This window comes from Callithrix jacchus, chromosome 8 (assembly GCF_049354715.1).
Source record: "Callithrix jacchus isolate 240 chromosome 8, calJac240_pri, whole genome shotgun sequence".
NCBI classification, from domain to species: domain Eukaryota; kingdom Metazoa; phylum Chordata; class Mammalia; order Primates; family Cebidae; genus Callithrix; species Callithrix jacchus.
Genome location: NC_133509.1, coordinates 14,481,667 through 14,498,849, shown reverse-complemented (window position 1 = coordinate 14,498,849; position 17,183 = coordinate 14,481,667). Strand labels below are relative to the sequence as shown.

Here is a 17,183-nt window from a genome sequence, read left to right as displayed (position 1 = left end):
GTGATTATGTATTTATGTTATCTTTAAACTTTTCTAAAAATTATGGGATTACAAGCAATGGCTCTTTGTGATGACCTAATAAATACCTACTAAATTATACATGGGGCAACAAGCTCAGCCATCCTGCAATGCCTTCTGTGACCTAGTTCCGGGGCCACTCTGAATGGACAGAGGTCTTCACAATGGAGGTGGAAGTGCAGGGAGTTCTACGGCATGAAATGTGTCTTCTGTTTGCTGCCTTAGTTCTACAAGGAGGCAAAACAACAACTGTGGTTTATTCTACCTTTTCTAGACATAGTTCTTCCCCTACCTTTGTGATCCCCAAATTAATATAAAATGTCTAATTTGGTTTTTTCCTCCATTGGTGATCCCCAAATTAGTTTCAAATGTCAAAGTAAACCAAAGTACAAATAAAGGTAAAACTGCTCTTGCAAAGGGCTAAAATAGCAATACTTTACTAGTGGCATTCAAGAGCCAGTTCAATTTCCTTTTTCTCATTAAGTGGTAAAATAGTAATGCCAAGACCACATCCCAGCATCTCCAGGGTAACAGAGGCCCCAAGAAGGGCTGCACAGAGTAACCTGAAAGTCAGCTGGCTTAGTTCTTTACACACAGAAATTGTTCTACAAAGACCTTTTGCAAAGCAGCGTCACCAGTAGCATCACTGCTACTAAGCCAGGAATTGAGGAAAGGAAGACACCCTTAAAGAAAAAAACAAACAAAAAAGCCACAAGGACTGGTACCACAGCGAACGTCTGCCTGGGTTTCCCTAGACTGTCTTAGGTGAGTTTACCCAGGAAGGTTTCTCCCCATGACACGTTTGCCTTTCTTTGTTTAAGCCTTTATTCCTCCTAAATGAAAAGAAATACCCCCGACTGGGGAACAGGGAGTGCGGTGTGCGCAGGAGTGTGGATTCATTAAACCTTCACGAGCAGAGTATTTAAGTGAATGAGTTTACTGGAACTTGTTGGGGGAAGTAGGTTTTGTTAGCTGGTAGGATGAAGAGAATAGGCTTGGTACCAAGTCACCAAGAAAAAATGGTAAGAGTTGTGTTCCGTTTTCATTTTGGCCATCATGTAACATTCTGCTTTTCCTAAATATCACCTATATGTCTCTACTGATTTTTTTTAACTGTGACGACAACTTTTCAGCATCTGCTGATTTCATGACTCTTTTAATTCTCAACTATAACCAGCCAGATAACTCTGGTTCCAAATTAGACAGGTGAAAAAATAGATAACCTTTTTTTTTTTCTTGAGATGGTGTCTCACTCTGTTGCCCAGGTTAGAGTGCAGTGGTGTGATCTCAGCTTACTGCAACCTCCACCTGCCAGGTTCAAGCGATTCTCCTGCCTCAGCCTCCCAAGTAGCTGGGACTGCAGGCATGCACCACCATGCCTGACTAATTTTTTTGTATTTTTAGTAGAGACAAGGTTTCACTACGTTGGCCAGTCTGGCCTCAAACTCCCTACCTCAGATGATCCACCCACGTTGGCTTCCCAGAGTGCTAGGATTACAGGCATTAGCCACCACACCCGGCCAGATGATCTTTATATTAGATACTTGAATTTACACTGAATCCTGCCTACATCCAAAACCAGTATCTGCATAAGAGGCAAGAGAATCTCAAGGGTTCAAACTCCCATAAACAGCACTGTTTTTAATCTGTTGCCTACAACATACCAATGAGAAAAATCATGGTATCGTATCATAAACTGCTATGCAAATGATGCTATTTGTAAGTATTAACATAATTTAGTGCTTACAGTCATAGTCTCATTTCTAATAATTCTCCCAGAATGGAGTCTTTCTCTGGACTCTTAGCCTGCAGGATAGTCTTTCATCAAGAAGCTGAAATTTTTAATAACCTGCCAGCATATGTTTTGTATGTGCCAGGCTAGGCTTGATGACACAACATCTTCATTATCAAAAGAAACAGGTCTACAAACTGTAATAGGACATTAAAACATGCCTGTGCTCGTAAAGTAATGCTTTGATGTCTAAATGTGCACCATTACGATGGTCTTCTGGAACAAAGGAGAATTCTAATCCTAAATTCTCAATAGCTACCCTCAGTAGAGGCTGCAGTTCACCTCCACTCTCAATGTAATTTCACTTTGAAGGTAAAAGAATGTCATTAGGCTCCCACAAAAAAAGACATTTTCAGAAATACTTTATTTTTATTTTTGGCTTCACATCATGGCTAAGCACTGGACTCAGACTGTAGAGAGATTTCCGAATAATTATTTTTTCCTTGTTAAGTTTTAAAAAATGATTTAGATAGATTATTAATTATTCAAGAGCTTTGCATTTAATAACATGAACAACAGTGCCAAATGTATTTGGTGCCAATTAAAAATGCTAGGGTTTAAAATAACTGAAATTTAAATAATGCACAATGAGGCTTCCAAATACAATTCAGCCAAATGTCAGTATTTTAAGTATTTTTTAAAGTCAAACATTTCAAATTTATCATAGTCTAATGTTAAGAGGATTCTTTAAAAATTGTTGGTTTGAAATATTGAGGCCAACAATTTAACACTTCAGTATTTTAAATAAAATATCAACACTCCAATGTTTTAAATAAAAAAGCCATATTTTTATAGTTTAATCTTAACAGTGTTGCTTTAAAAAGAAAATTATATACAATATGAAATAAAATCCAGTTCAAAAAGAATATAAGGGAAACCTCTATGGGCCTCAAAATTAAATACATTTTCTTTGTTTTATCTTTATCTAGAAGAGTAATTCATTTTGGTATCCTTTAAATAATATGTAAAAAGCTGGCCATGACAGGTACTGCATTTAGTCCATTTACTGATGGAGCGGGGAACGAAGCCCAGAGTAGATCATGGGGAAACCAGTCACATTTGTCAAAGGGAACTCTCTCTCCTGACTGTTCTCTAGATTTATTCATCACTCCACTTTCCAAGAATAATGTGATTCCCTTAAGTATGCCCCTCCCTCTCTATCACTTGTGTCTTGATTCATATACTTTCGTATTGGGATGCTCAAAGTAGACGCAAATCACTTTGCACAGCCCACTGCTATGTATGCCGGTAGGGAAGGAACCAGTAAGGGAATCTGCACTGAGATTTTCCTAATCAGTTATGCTTTAACCAGCAGGTCAGCCAAAACGGAGATTTGGGATTAAGAAAAGCCAGGCAAAACTGGTTTTCTGAATGCAAAGCAACATAGTTTTAGAATGGCAGGTTTAATTTATATATTAAACCATATAAAATTACTTTAAGCAAATTTGAAACGGACTAAAAGGTTGTACGATTCATCCCTTCACAAATGTGCATGGAAACAAATCTATGCACATCCATTCATGCTTAGACTTCATACCTGGAGCTCAGCTTTTGCTGGGAGATTTTCTGGCTGGGATGTACTATTTTCTCAGCATCTCACAGGGACCAGCAGTTACATAAATTTCCTTGAAATGTCTTCAAAAACATATGACGGCTGAAAGAATGCTATTATACATTACCTTCCAGGTGACAACCATTCACGAATAGAATTTCTATCTCATAATAAAATACAGTTAGCTTAATAACAACAGTTGTTAGAAGCACATGATCAGGAACTACTAGGGCAAATTACAAGATTTGTAATGTTACCTGAATATGATTAAAAAATTACTTCCTAATTATCATAATCAGTTTGAAGACCTGAATGAGGACTTTTAGGGCCCAGAGAAGAAACATTGAATATAACCCCCTTGTGGCTCACACCTGGTAATTCCAGCACTTTGGGAGGCTGAGATGGTGTATTGCTTTAGTTCAGGAGTTCGAGACCAGCCTGAGCAACATAAGGAGACCCCCCCCCTCCCGCCATCTCAAAAAAAAAAAAACAAAGAAAGAAAAAATTAGCCAGGCATGCTGGAGCATGCCTGTAGTCCCCACTGCTCAGGAAGCTGAAGTGGAAGGATTGCTTGAGCCAGGGAGGCAGAGGTTGCAGTAAGCCCTGATTGTGTCACTGCACTCCAGCCTGGGCAACAGAGTGAGGCCCCATTTAAAAAAAAAAAAAAAAAAATGAAGATAACTCAAATAATTCAATCAATCCAACTCATTGTGTGTACATAAGGAAAAAGGTCCCAAGAAAGGCACTGCTGGCAGGTAGCAGAGCTAAGTAGAGAGGAAAGTACTTTAAGTCACCAATGAATACTCACTTGTGCCCATTTCTTTCTCCAGTCTTCAAGGCCATATCTGCTACTCTCCTTTAGGACCCATTTGTAGCACTTTAGGTAGGAAGGAATGTCACAAAATGCAGTCCCATTTCCTCGGAACTCATAGTCCATTTTAAAGAGCCAGCGCTGTATTTGCAGGTGGTCAGTTATCAGCTGACTCAGCTGCTCTATCATCTGTGGGGCCGAAGACACAGTCACATTTAATACAGTTCATTTCCTGGGATTCCTTTTTATCATATTAACTTGGTTGTTGTACTTCTCATGTGTCTTTACTTCTAATGGTCTGTTCATTCGGTTATCTTCTAGTTACTAAGAAAGATTAAAGAAGCTTAAAGTGATATAAATATGATATGAAGAAACCATTAACCAATGAGACTAAAGACATGTTTAAAAGCATAGTCTTATTTATAAGAAATTATGAAATTATCATTTTGCTGGCTTTTGAAGGCAAAAGAAAGAATCCTTGGATACCTGTAATTGAATATTGGTATGGTTTTCTTTCTTTTTTGGAGACTTAATGAGTTTACTTATTGATTCCTCAAATGATGTTTTAATTGTTTCAAGACTTTAAAGAGTTACAGTCTTGAAAACTGTAAGTGTTTGGGGGTTGTTGAGCTTTTCACTGCTATAACACAGAAACCGTTTAATTTCTTCCTCATTAATGTACATGAAATACATTGGTTTGGCTGGCCAGTTGACCAAGTTTAGTATATGTGTGACACAAACAAGTGTATTATAGAACAAGACAGATAAAGGAGATAAAACATTTGTGAAAGCAACCTTCCTGGAACATACACCTACTTGACATTTTATCTGAAACAACAGTCCCGCAAGAACTGGGCTCAAACACACAGAAGTTTAAGGGATAGAACAGTAGTCTAAGCTCTAGTATCATAATAATGATGATTATTCTAAGATTGCTGAACTCTCAGTAGGGGCCAGGCCTTTGGCTCGTGTCAGTTCTTTGCATGAATTCTCTCAGTTAATATAATCATCTATGAGGTGGGCACAATCATTAGTTTTCTTTTATAGGTAAATAAACTGAGGCTCGGCTAATTTAAATAACTTGTCCACAATCACCCAGCATTGAGTAGCAGAGTAGGAATTCCATTCAAGTTGGTTTGACTCCAAAACCTATGCTCACTCCCTCTTCACTGTGCTACCTATCCCAACCCACAGAGAGGTGGAGAAGGGTAAAGTGGAGAAAGAAGTCAGAGGAGGAGCAAGAGAACCCACTTTCCATACAGTCAATAAGCCATCTGGGGTGAGTTTGAATCAGGTGAAAGTCTATGGCAAGATGACTTGATTATAAGTGATACCCTCCTGGCAGAGCCTGGGAGAAAAATACCTCATTAGATCACAAAACGATTTTTTTTGTCTCATCTTCTTATCAGACTTTCCAGTCAATATTTCCCAGAAAGCAACGAAATAACACTAAGCATTCTGTCTCCTGAGCTTTCCCATACTGCTCTTGGCTATGGTTTTCAGTACTGAAGCACTCTGTGACACTCTTACCCTTTTTTTTTTTTTTTGATCAGTTCTGTTTGCCCACTATTTTTTTTTTTAACTAAAGGGTGTGAAAGACCTCATGATTTACAGTTCTGTTGAAGTTTGGGGAGATCAGATTAAAAATATTTTAATTAAAGGCCCAACCTGTTCTTCTGGGTTGTGTCTACCCAGCAAATCTTCCTGGGGATATTATACTACATGGTGGTGTGGGAGAGAGAGCAAAATGGCCATACTTGGGGGTCTCTGGAAACCTCATACAACTATGGGGTATTCAGTGAGAGTGAATGTTGAAATTATCTTAGCTCCCTAATTATCAAGTAGTGTTTATTGATAATTTTGGTGTTTAAATGACAGAACTCTGGTCTACAAACCATATGGTGATGAACATAGTCTAGGAAAGTCTTTAAAATGTGCCTTCCAACGTTGTTTCTTTCTCTAATGTGTTGAGAATCTAGATTTTATATTTAATCATATTTTGCTGTATTATGACCACACTTTGCAGAAGGAGAAATGGTCTTTGGCCTGTTAACATCAGGTAAAATTCTTTTGCTAGTATAAGGGAAGGTGGTCTGGCATAGATTTTTAAAAATCACATATTTAGATATAATGTATATTTGGAGGTTTCAACTACTAACAGAATTATTATCTATTTCTTTTAAATCTTATTATTTGTTGCTTCTGAGAATCCTATAAATAGGCATCGTTGATGGATCCCCTACTGTAATGAAAAGGATCAATAGTATTGTAAAGACTGAGCCACTGGAAAGAATTATGCGCTATCTTTAAGCGAAAATTGAACAGTGCTTTAAAATAGCATCACCATTTTTGATTATTTAACCAAAGCTGTCAATATTTCATATGGTGCAGATGCCAGAAAGAGAACTTGCACAGTTACTTTATGGACCAAAACAGGAAATGCTCACCATGTTCATGCTAGATTTAAAAAAATGAACCATAAACCAAATGACTTTATACTATTTCCAAACATTTATCATTTTTCTGTTTGAGTCTATCTGTTCAAAAGATGTAATAAATTTTTTTTAGCCGTGATTCATTTTATACTGGTAAAGAGCAGAAAAATGATTATTGCTAAAGTCCAACTGAAAGTCAGAAATACTTAATAACCTAAGTTAAAATAATCACAGCTTTCTTTCACCAGCTTTAAGTTTATGATGCACATTGGTAAAAAGTCAGTGTTACTGATTCATCCCCATCTGCAGATTCAAAATACTGACATGCTCAGATAAATTAGGTAGGATAGTCACTATCTGCAAAAATCTCAGTGGAGTATTTTAATTCTTGATGACCTAAGATGTGTGTTTTCCAAACAAATAGTAGAACTCAGTGAAATGTTGGCTTATTATACAATTTGCACACACCGTAGGTCAAATGACATCTCTCAAATCTGATGGGTCCATAAGAAAGCTTTTAGTCATACATCTGAATACTAGCACTAGAGGGAGATTTTATTGTATTAAATGTGGCTGTATCTTTAACTACCATCAATATATGCAGTTCTGAAATATTTCATAGCAAAGACTGCCTGAGATTTCCTCAGTAAAGATGAAGGCAAGACTCAATACAAATATTGCACATACATTTTAAAGTTATGAAGACTGTTTAATGTGTGAAATAATATTTAAAAATTTATTTCACTTGTAATAAGTATAACAGCCAAATATTCTACTGGGAAGCAGAGTCAAGCAATCTATCTTGTTATCTTCAAGTTCTAGTGGTGGCTAATGACAATGGAAGTGACATAATGGTTCAGGGGGATCCTCTTTACTCCACTCCTATTAAAATTGCCTGTGACTTTCCCGGGTTGTGATACTGTCAAGAGAAACGTCATGAGCTCAAGAAAATTGCCCAAGAACACTCTAACAAGACTAAAATACTTGTGGATAACTTCAAAAGCTAATAGTTTCTTCAAACTAATCTCTGCAAAGCCTGATTTGTTGAAAGGCTTGATTTTTTAGCTCAGTGGCTGTGAGGTGGAGAGCATCATCATCAGGCAACTGAGAGTAGGAGGGGATCCCTAAAAATAGTCCCTCACAAACTGCCTCATTGTGCATGGTTCTTTGGTTTCCCAAGAAGTGGGGAGAGGTGATAATTTGTGATTGGCCCAGAGGGATGGTCAAGAGGTGTACTGAAACAGAGGTTAGAAAATGTTAACAGCCATTTGTCTTTTAATTTTCTCTATTATGAAAACAGATGGCAGTTAAATGGGAGAACACCTGCCAGGGCTAACTCAAAGAGAAAACATTTCTAGTGGCTAATACATTTCTCCCAATGTTTTAGGCCCCGACTCTCTGCTGGAAGAATGCATAGCCACACACCTCGTCCAAGGCAAACCCAAAAACAGATAGTTTTATTCCTGGAGCTGTTTTACTTCCCTTTTTCTGAGATCTTTCCCCTCCTCCCTTTAGATCACGTCCTGAAGAGCCAAGGAAGCCTGCAGCCCTCTGTACACAGGCCCTCTGCAATCTGACCCAGTGGGGAAGCTCACTCACTGGGCTTTCCAAACCCACTGGTTTTAGTGAAAACTGACTGTCATATTTCTTAGGATCCTATCTAATGACTGGCTAGCTGATACGATAATGAACTAATCCATGTTAAAGCATTAAATATTGATAGCAGATTGGTTCAAATGATATATACATTTTGACAGTGCTTATTCCAGATGAGTAAATATTTTGGAAATTCCAGCAATTTCTGCAAGACTAACAGGAAAATACTTTTAAATACAAAGGTCTCATGTAGATTCCCTCAGGCCAGGCGTGGTGGCTTGCACCTGTAATCACACAACTTTGGGAGGCCAAGGTGGGCAGATCACTAGGGGTCAGGAGTTCGAGACCAGCCTGGCCAACATGGTGAAACCCCATCTCTACTAAAAATACAAAAATGAGCTGGAAATCACTGAACCCAGGAGGCAGAGTTTTCAGTGAGCTGAGATTGTGCCACTGCACTCCAGCCTGGATGACAGAGCGAGACTCCATCTCAAAACTAACTAACTAAATAAATAAAGTAGATTTCCCTCAAATCAACTCAAGTCTTCCACCTATTCTTCATTGGGTAGGGCTGGCTCCAGAAGACTTGTCCAAGACCAAGAGGATGTTTCAAATATTTGAACAGAGCTTCACGTGTCCACCCCACATACCTGTTGCTGACTATAAATGTCATAAATTCCAGGAGGAACTGCCACATTGGCACTGTCAAAGACACGTTTACCTCCAGATTTGGTACTATAAAGATGAGCTCGTTCAGGCTCAGAGCCCAGGATGGGTATGTCTAACATATCGGCCACAGCTAAATCATCTCTGTGGAGGAGTCCGCTGACGATGTAGGCCTCTGTTCCTTGGATGAGATTTTTAATTCTTTTGATTGCCTTGGGACTGTACATCAGGTGAGTGGCCAGGCACATATGATGCTGCTAGGGGAAGATCATATTATTCTTGTTAAAAGGTGTCCTTTTTTCTAGTCCATATACCTAATTTATAATGTTGCACATAATAAATACATTATTAATAGCAGGCTGGGTTATGACCTATCCTGTTGTTTAGCAGTTTAAATTGATAAAAGCTGTTGGGGTGAGGTTCCATAATCACTCACATCTTTAGTGTGTGGGAAATAGGCTCACTGGGAATAGAACTAATTACTACACATCTGTATTTATTTGATCCACGTGGAATTATCCTTCTGTCAGAAGGAAAAGAGGCTGGTGGCCTTTGGGTAATAGTGATTCATCTCCGTAACACTTCTGGCATGGTTTAACACTAAAGTGTCTGGAAAATCAATACCAAAAAAATGAAGAAAAAAGCCCCACAGCATTCTTAACGATACAGATTCCTACTCTGGCAACTCTTTAAATGCTTGAGTAGGAAAAAGGAACTTGACCTGACACCCTCCTTCCAAAATTCTACCACTAAATCTGCTTCAGATAATATGGACTTTTATAATGATTATCATGGTTCTAGGCAACAACTCTGGAAAGGATTCATAAATAGAAAATAATTGAAAATTTCAGCAAGACCGAAATGTATTTTTCAGTGAAGAACTCTTTTTGTTTTATTTTTGACTAGTTAGACCCAGCTCAGCAATACACGTGACTGTCTCATTCAATTAAGTAATTCTTGCTAGCCTAATGGGGGCAGAGGAAACAGCCAGATGGTCAGCACACACCAACACCAACACAACCATGTTTCTGCTTTCAAGGGGTGGGGACACGAATCACAGTTAACACATAACTGAGACGGGGCGGGGAAGGGCCATAAGGATCTACAGAGTCCTCAAGAAGCATGCTGGTGGGGAGAGCTGAAAAGGCAAATACACATTCTCCTCGTGCCTCAGTTTCCTCATCTGGAAAATGAGTGTGATGATCATATCTATCCCATAGGGACGCTGTAAGAATTAAATGAGATAATGCATGTAAGGCACTTATAATAGTACCTTGGATACAATAAGGATTGAATGAATGTTAGCTAGTACCGTTATTATGAAAGAGGTTGGGGTTGAGGTGAATTCTGAAGGATGGGTGGGATTTTATCAGGTGAAGACAGGCATGGGAAAGACCATGCATAGACTAAAAGAACCCAAGATTGTTTTCCTCCTTGTAGAGAAGAGGGCAGTGTGGCACATGGGAAACTGATGGGGCTTTGGAGTGAAATGGGTCTGGCTTTAAATCCAGCTCTATCACTCATAAGCTCCATTAATGTAGGCAAGTAAATTAGACCCCCTGAGCCTGTTTCTTCGCCTGTTAAATAAGAATAAAAATTACCCATTTGCTGGGTTGCTCTGAGGCTTTAACGATAGACCACAAATGCAAAATACCTAGTATAATACATAGCATCGATACTCGACAAATGGTACTATTATTATTACAGAGAAAACCCTGTTAAAAATAAAGTCAGGCTCGGTGCCGTGGCTCACACCTGTAATCCCAGCACTTTGGGAGGCCACAGTGGGCAGATCACTTGAGCCCAGGACTTTGAGACCAGCCTGAGCAATACGGCAAAACCCCCTAACAAAAAAGAGTTAGCCAGGTATGTGGTGGTACACACCTGTGGTCTCAGCTACTCGGGAGGCTGAGGCAGGCGAATTGTTTGAGCCAGGAAGGTCAAGGCTGCAGTGAACCGAGATCATGTCACTGCATTCCAGCCTGGGTGACACAGTAAGACCCTGTCTCAAAAAAATAAAAAATACAAATAAAAAGTCATTAAAATGTCATGCAAATAATATAATATAAAACTGCCAGAGTCTCAAGGCAGTTGAAGGGATTTTATAGACTAGCATCTATTCCCCCAATTCTAGTAAAAAATTATCTACTCACTGTGGCATAAAAATATGGAGAAATGCTAAGTGATTGTTTCATGGAATATCAGATGTACCAGTTTGCAAATTGTTGGAGAGTGTAACTCCTGAGTATGGGAGGAAGAGGATGGAACTTGGGAGAATACCTGCATTTCAGTCCTGCCTGAATGTGTAATTTGCTAGGTGACTTAGAAAACTCAACCTCTCTGCGTCTCAGTTTCTCATATTCAAATGAGGGGTTGGATTAGAAGTCTCTGGGGTCCTTCCAGCTCTGAAATAACTTTCCCTTTAACACACGAACTCTTTTGGACTTATTGCTTAATGGATACAGAGTTTCTTTTTGGGATGATAAAAGGTTCTGAAATTGATAGTGGCAATGGCTGTACAACAATGTGAATGCACTTAATGCCACTCAACTCTACACTAAAAAATGGTTAAAATGGTAACTTTTGTGTTGTGTATATTTTACCACAATTTTAAAAGGCAAAAAACAGAGCTCCTCCCAGAAGAGGATTTACGTAATTTCCCCTATTGGGCCCTTCCTCCAGATTAGGTGTTCTATTCCCAGTTCCTTAGTTCTATGCAATATGCCTTTTCTCCAATAATTTTAAATCTTTGTGTGTGTGTGTGTGTGAGTGTGTGTGTGTGTGTGTGTGTGTGTGTGTGTAAGCGGGGACAGAGTCTCACTCTATCACCCAGGCTGGAGTGCAGTGGTGCAAACACGGCTCCCTGCAGCCTCAACCTCCTAGGCTCAAGCGATCCTACCACCTTAGCCCCTCAAGCAGCTGGGACTATAGGTGCACGCCACCATGCCTGGCTAATTTATGTATGTTTTGTAGAGACTAAGTTTTGTCATGTTGCCCAGACTGGTGGCAAACTCCTGAGCTCAAGTGATCCACCTGCCCCAGCCTCCCAAAGTGCTGAGATTATGGGTGTGAGCCACTGTACCTGGCCTTAAATCCATTTAAAAAACATACTTCTGAGAATGCAGTTCTAGGAAACCCAATGTTCCATTTGACAATGGCCAGTGATAGCACCTGGCAGGTTTGTGTTTCCCATCTGGTTAGTCACTATCTTTCTTCCTTATTTCACTCTTTTCTTTTTCCCATAAAGTATTCCAATGAAGACATGTAAAAAAAAATACACTGTCTTGGTGACTTGAGTTACGATGTCTGTGGTGGGCTTTTCAGGGCACCCAGAAGAGCATTCCAGGGCAGCAGTCTTCTCATGGTAAGTTCACAAGATCAAAGCCCTTGCCATGTGATCTCTCATTTGATCTGTATGACATTGAATCAATTAACTATCCCTATTTTGGAGATGGGGAAATTGAGCCTCAAGTGATTTGCCCAAAGTCACACAGCTAGTAAACAGCAGAGGCAGGATTTAAACCCAGTTAACACAATTGGCATGCCACTGCTGCCACAGGTTCCCCATTTTATCGAGGGAGTAGTAAAGGTCTCGTGGGTTTATAAGATGTGAAGACGGATGGCAGATGCAGCAATAGAACCTAATGTTAACATTCTGGGCACATTTCCAGCCAGGATGGATTTCTGTCTCCTCTAGGTTAGCTGGTTTCTATTGGCAAGTACTCTACCCAACTCTGTATTATAGTTATCTGCGGGCATGCCTCATACTCCAGGCAAGATGTTGTCACAGTATTGTATTTGATATGTGTTTAATAAAGATTTAAATGTGAATGAGTGATGGCAAAGGATGTATCACTAATCACAGGTCTTGTATGACCATTTGGAGAATATTAGTATCATCAGATCGAGGCAATGGATTAACACTGATGACAAAATCTAAAATGTTTCTAGTTCCATAGAATGATGGCTACATTTAATTTATCACCACTGATTTTTTTTTTTTACTCTAGATAAAAGATAGTTGTTTAGGATGTCTTCATAAACATTGAAATGTCTAAAAATAGACACGATGACTTTTATAAAGAGCCCGTTTTACCATTACAAATTCAAGAATCATATAGTAACTTAGAGAGATGTACAAACAGATTTTTGGCATGCTCTAAAAAAATCTCATAGCTATCCATTTAAATGAAAATCAGCACTGATACAATCTCTCAAACCCATTAAAAAGAAAAAGCAATAACCAAATGTAAAAAAGAACTGATTTGAAAGTGAGAATTTAATTTTTGTATTTTTAGAAAGTTGATTGCTTATGAGTAATTACTCAAATAATTTAAACTTGAGCTATGAGGAGAACTGTTAAGTACTTAAAACTTTGCCTGTTTCTACTCACAAAGATGAAAACCTATACTATGTGTGTAACTTTGTGCATCTGAAAGTGCCTGTCTCAAGCTTAGAAGGCAAAGAGTGGATTAGCAAGGGTACAGTTCTCAGATAATAGGATGACAGAGTTGAAGATGACTCTGAGATGATCTAATCCATTATCTCGTTTTATAGATGAGGACCAGCGGAACAGAGAGGTAAGGGGACTTGCCCAAGGCCACAGGGTCATCCAGAAGCAAGACAGTCATTCCAACTCATGATATTGCTCTGAGGTAGAGAGATTTTGATTGACACTCTGGCCTTACTAGTCACCTTAAATGAGAAAATGAGTCTTGATTTCCTCAGCCATAAAAGGAGATTGATAAAAAGAGCTATCTTTCCACTTTGTTGCATTGTTCTGAGAATCAAATGAGAAACTAGACTTGGCGCAGTGGCTCACACCAATAATCCCAGCACTTTGGGAGGCTGAGGTGGGTGGCTCACCTGAGGTCAGGAGTTCAAGACCAGCCTGGCCAACATAGTGAAACCCTGTCTCTACTAAAAATACAAAAATTAGCTAGGTGTGGTGGCACATGCCTGTAATCACAGCTATTCGGGAGGCTGAGGCAGGAGAATCACTTGAACCCAGGAGGCGGAGGTTGCAGGTTGTAGTGAGCTGAGATCGTTCCACTGCATTCCAGCCTGGGTGACAGAGTGAGACTTCATCTCAAAAAAAGAAGAAGAAGAAGAAAAAAGGAACTGTATGCTAAGAATTAGAAAAATGTTAGTTTTTAGTTTTCTCACTTTTCTTCTCCCCAATCTAGTGCCCCTTCCCATTCTATGCCTGTTCAATGTATATGGGTATTTCAGATGTGCAGAAACTCCTTACTAGCAGCTAGCAGCCATCAGATTAATCTTCTGGCTAGAGAAAATCAGAAATTCAACTAAACACGAATGGTAGTTCTTTTTCTTCCTTGCATCCTAACGTCCATAGTAACTATGTCACTGAGGCCAACGAATAACTAGGAAGCACCAAAAAAATTCTTACACTGGTGGAGGATATTGGAAGGTTCCCTAGAATGTATGTAAGTGGTAGTGATTTGTCACTTGTCCTTTCTCTTGCTTCCCCAGCCCCTGTCCTCGCCTTCCTCTTTCACAGCCAAAAGTGCCAATGAAACGAAGCTCAGCAGAGGGTTTTTAGGGGAATATTGAGGCATCCAGTTATGAAAAAATAAAATCTTCATGTTGGTAGAAGAGAGTAAACCCTGAAAACGATTCACTGAGTATAACAGTAAAGTAGAAATGCTACTGCAACCTTCCCCAGCCTGGCAGGCCTTCCCTTAGGTCCCTCCGCTACCCCCATTTTTTTTTTTTTTGGTCAAATCATGGTACATCTGAAGTGTTAATGGGTAGTCACCCAACACATAGATGCTCCCTATGTGTATAGCATGCAATCACTTTGGAAATAGACGGCTGACTTTGATGCTTCTCAATTGTAAATGGAGACAGCTATCTTTATTTTAATTACACTAAAAAAAGTCTCCTCAAAAATGCATAGCCCATGAGGTATTACACTGTTGGCTGTTTAACATGGAAAGTTTGAATTCTTGTTAAAATGTAGAGAAATTCATTTTAAACCAGGTTTTGTACTGCCTTATTCTAAAATGTTGCCTTTATCATTCCATGAATTTCTCAAAGGCTCTTGTCTAGAAATAGGATTCCACTCAGAATTCATTCCATTGACTAAAAATCAGCACAATTAAAAAAATAAACAACAACCTGAACATTGTTTATTATGAACCATCTGATATGGTAAATCAGGCCAAATTCCCCTCAGGGGCAAAAACACAGAGCACCTGTGTGGATCAGAAAAGAGGGCCTGGTCTAGTTCTGTTCCTAACTAGCTTTGTGACTTTGGGCAGGCCCAGCCTTTCTCTGCCTTAGTGTCTGCCACACAAAATTAAGAAAAAGGAATGGTACATGTTATAAATCCACCTACTTGATGGTACCACCTAGTAATGGAATTAGGCTACAGCTATAGAGAAACTGGGCAGGGGTAGCCCCACTAAGTCTAAAAGTAAACTGGAATATTTATTTCCTATAGGCCAACTAGTAGTCTAATCAGTAAAGCTGTTAAACTTGCAATAATATTTCACTGATGTGTACCAGAGCGTTGCAAGTTATAAAATTTCCAATTTAATTTTACTGCATCCCTGAAGCCGTAGTAATTAGAAGACAAACTCACAGGGAAGATGTTTACAGCTTCAGGGGTGATAATTTTGAACCTGTTCTGCAGGTCACTTCTGTCCTCAAGGTTCCCCGATTTGACAGCTGCGTGTAGATTTAGGATTTTTTTGTAATACTGCACTAGCTCGTCATTCATATGATGGGAGCAGATGTAGATGACATTCACATTGGCATCTAAAAACAACAGGCACAATGTTAATTACTAGTATGAAGGTAAATGACATTATGAACTCTGGCATCCGATTGATGTTGTATAGTTTAAAATAAAAAGCATATCCAAAAGCCACGCTGAGGTTAATTTAGATTGGTTTTGTACTATATGAGCAATCTAACTGGCTATTTTACAGTTCAGCATTTCTCTGAAGAAAATATAAATTACACGCCACCAATGAAACAGATGCAATGATTCCTTCAGAAGGAGGGCTGTGAGATACCTTGGAAATGTACTTTCAAATAATACATAGGGATTTAGCCACGCAACTCCCATTAACATCAATGGGAATTGCATACTGCTTTAACATTTCATTCCATTAACTTCAGTAAGTTATAAAACAGAGCTATTAACTTTAGAAAGCTGATGAAATTGCAATTTCTTATTCTGCATGGACTTGACAGGGTAAATTCAGGGAATGTCCTGTTCAAATAAATGGTCTGCTTATAACCATAGCAATGATTATTTCAGGAAACCAACCTTTCCCCTGCTTGATTCCCAAAATGGAGTATATTACTTACATAGCACATCTAGTGATTCGTGGTTGAAAGGAAACACTGTCTTAATTTAACTTCTCTCCTTCTTAAGATGTGCTTCTTACATGTAACATAGGAAGAAACCCTAATTAAATATCCCATCCAAATGGAATAGTGAAATAAGAGTATCTATTCCACACTGCAGAATATTTCAGGGAGTATAAATAGGAAATCAGCAGTCAATGAAGTAATTCATTCGTTCATTCATTCATTCATTCATTCATTCACAAAATAGCTGACTGATCTGTAGGGGCAAAGCCCTTGGCTAGACATGGAGGAAAATATAGCAATCATTGTGGGCAAGTTGAAGCACACAGACCAGGTTCTTAGAGAAGTTCAGAGGAGGGAGCGCTGTAAACGTTTTCTTAGGCAAGGAGGGCCGAGAGGGGATTTTAAGACTCATCTGATCGGTTTGGTAGAGTACATATACACAGCATAGACTGATAAAATTCTAGTTATTTAACCTTTCTAAGCATTCATTTCTTCATCTGTAAAAAGGGGAATAAAACCGCCTGGGGTGTAGAGTTATAGACAGTATTAAGTGAGTGAAGATATAGAAAGTATTTGTTGCCACATCTGGCACACAGTAAGTGCTCAAGAAGCAGCACAGATGGGTGAATGTGCTCCTGGCCCACCCTGACTAGGCTAGACAACAGTGACTCCCCAGCTGCCACACACCTACGTTTCTTTTGATCAGTGCCTTAAGATTTAATATGAAGTAGTGTCCTCTGTGGCTCTAGCCTACTGTTTCCAATCTATTAATCTTGTCTCTCCAAGCTCCTTAAAGGCAATGTTGGTACTATTTCTTATGTTGCCCCAAGCCCTGGTATAGGCTGGAATATGTAGGAGTCATTCAATAAACACTTGTTGACTGACTGAAGGGATTATGGAGAGATTGGGAAAGTTGTGAAAATCTTTTATGCTTAGATGCAGGGCTTATAGGAGAAATCTCCCTCC

General features: G+C 39.1%; 1 protein-coding gene across 13 annotated transcripts in view; it reads right to left on the bottom strand.

The window, feature by feature from the left end:
- Positions 1-17,183, bottom strand: part of IQCH (IQ motif containing H) — a 293,872-nt gene that overhangs the window by 105,710 nt on the left and 170,979 nt on the right. For 7 of the 13 annotated variants that reach the window (XR_013520762.1, XR_008474182.2, XR_013520763.1 and 4 more), the window contains 3 exons: positions 15,478-15,653; positions 8,855-9,127; positions 4,171-4,362 (listed from right to left, as the gene is read on the bottom strand). Coding sequence is in view for 4 of the 13 variants with exons in the window: in XM_035258984.3 (XP_035114875.2) it covers positions 4,171-4,362; positions 8,855-9,127; positions 15,478-15,653 (641 nt within the window). In the remaining 9 variants the exon portion in view is untranslated. Of the gene's footprint in view, positions 1-90; positions 246-3,347; positions 3,465-4,170; positions 4,363-8,854; positions 9,128-10,754; positions 10,873-15,477; positions 15,654-17,183 lie in introns of those variants that run through there. The other 6 variants (XR_004729562.3, XR_004729563.3, XR_013520761.1 and 3 more) reach the window with 6 other exon arrangements.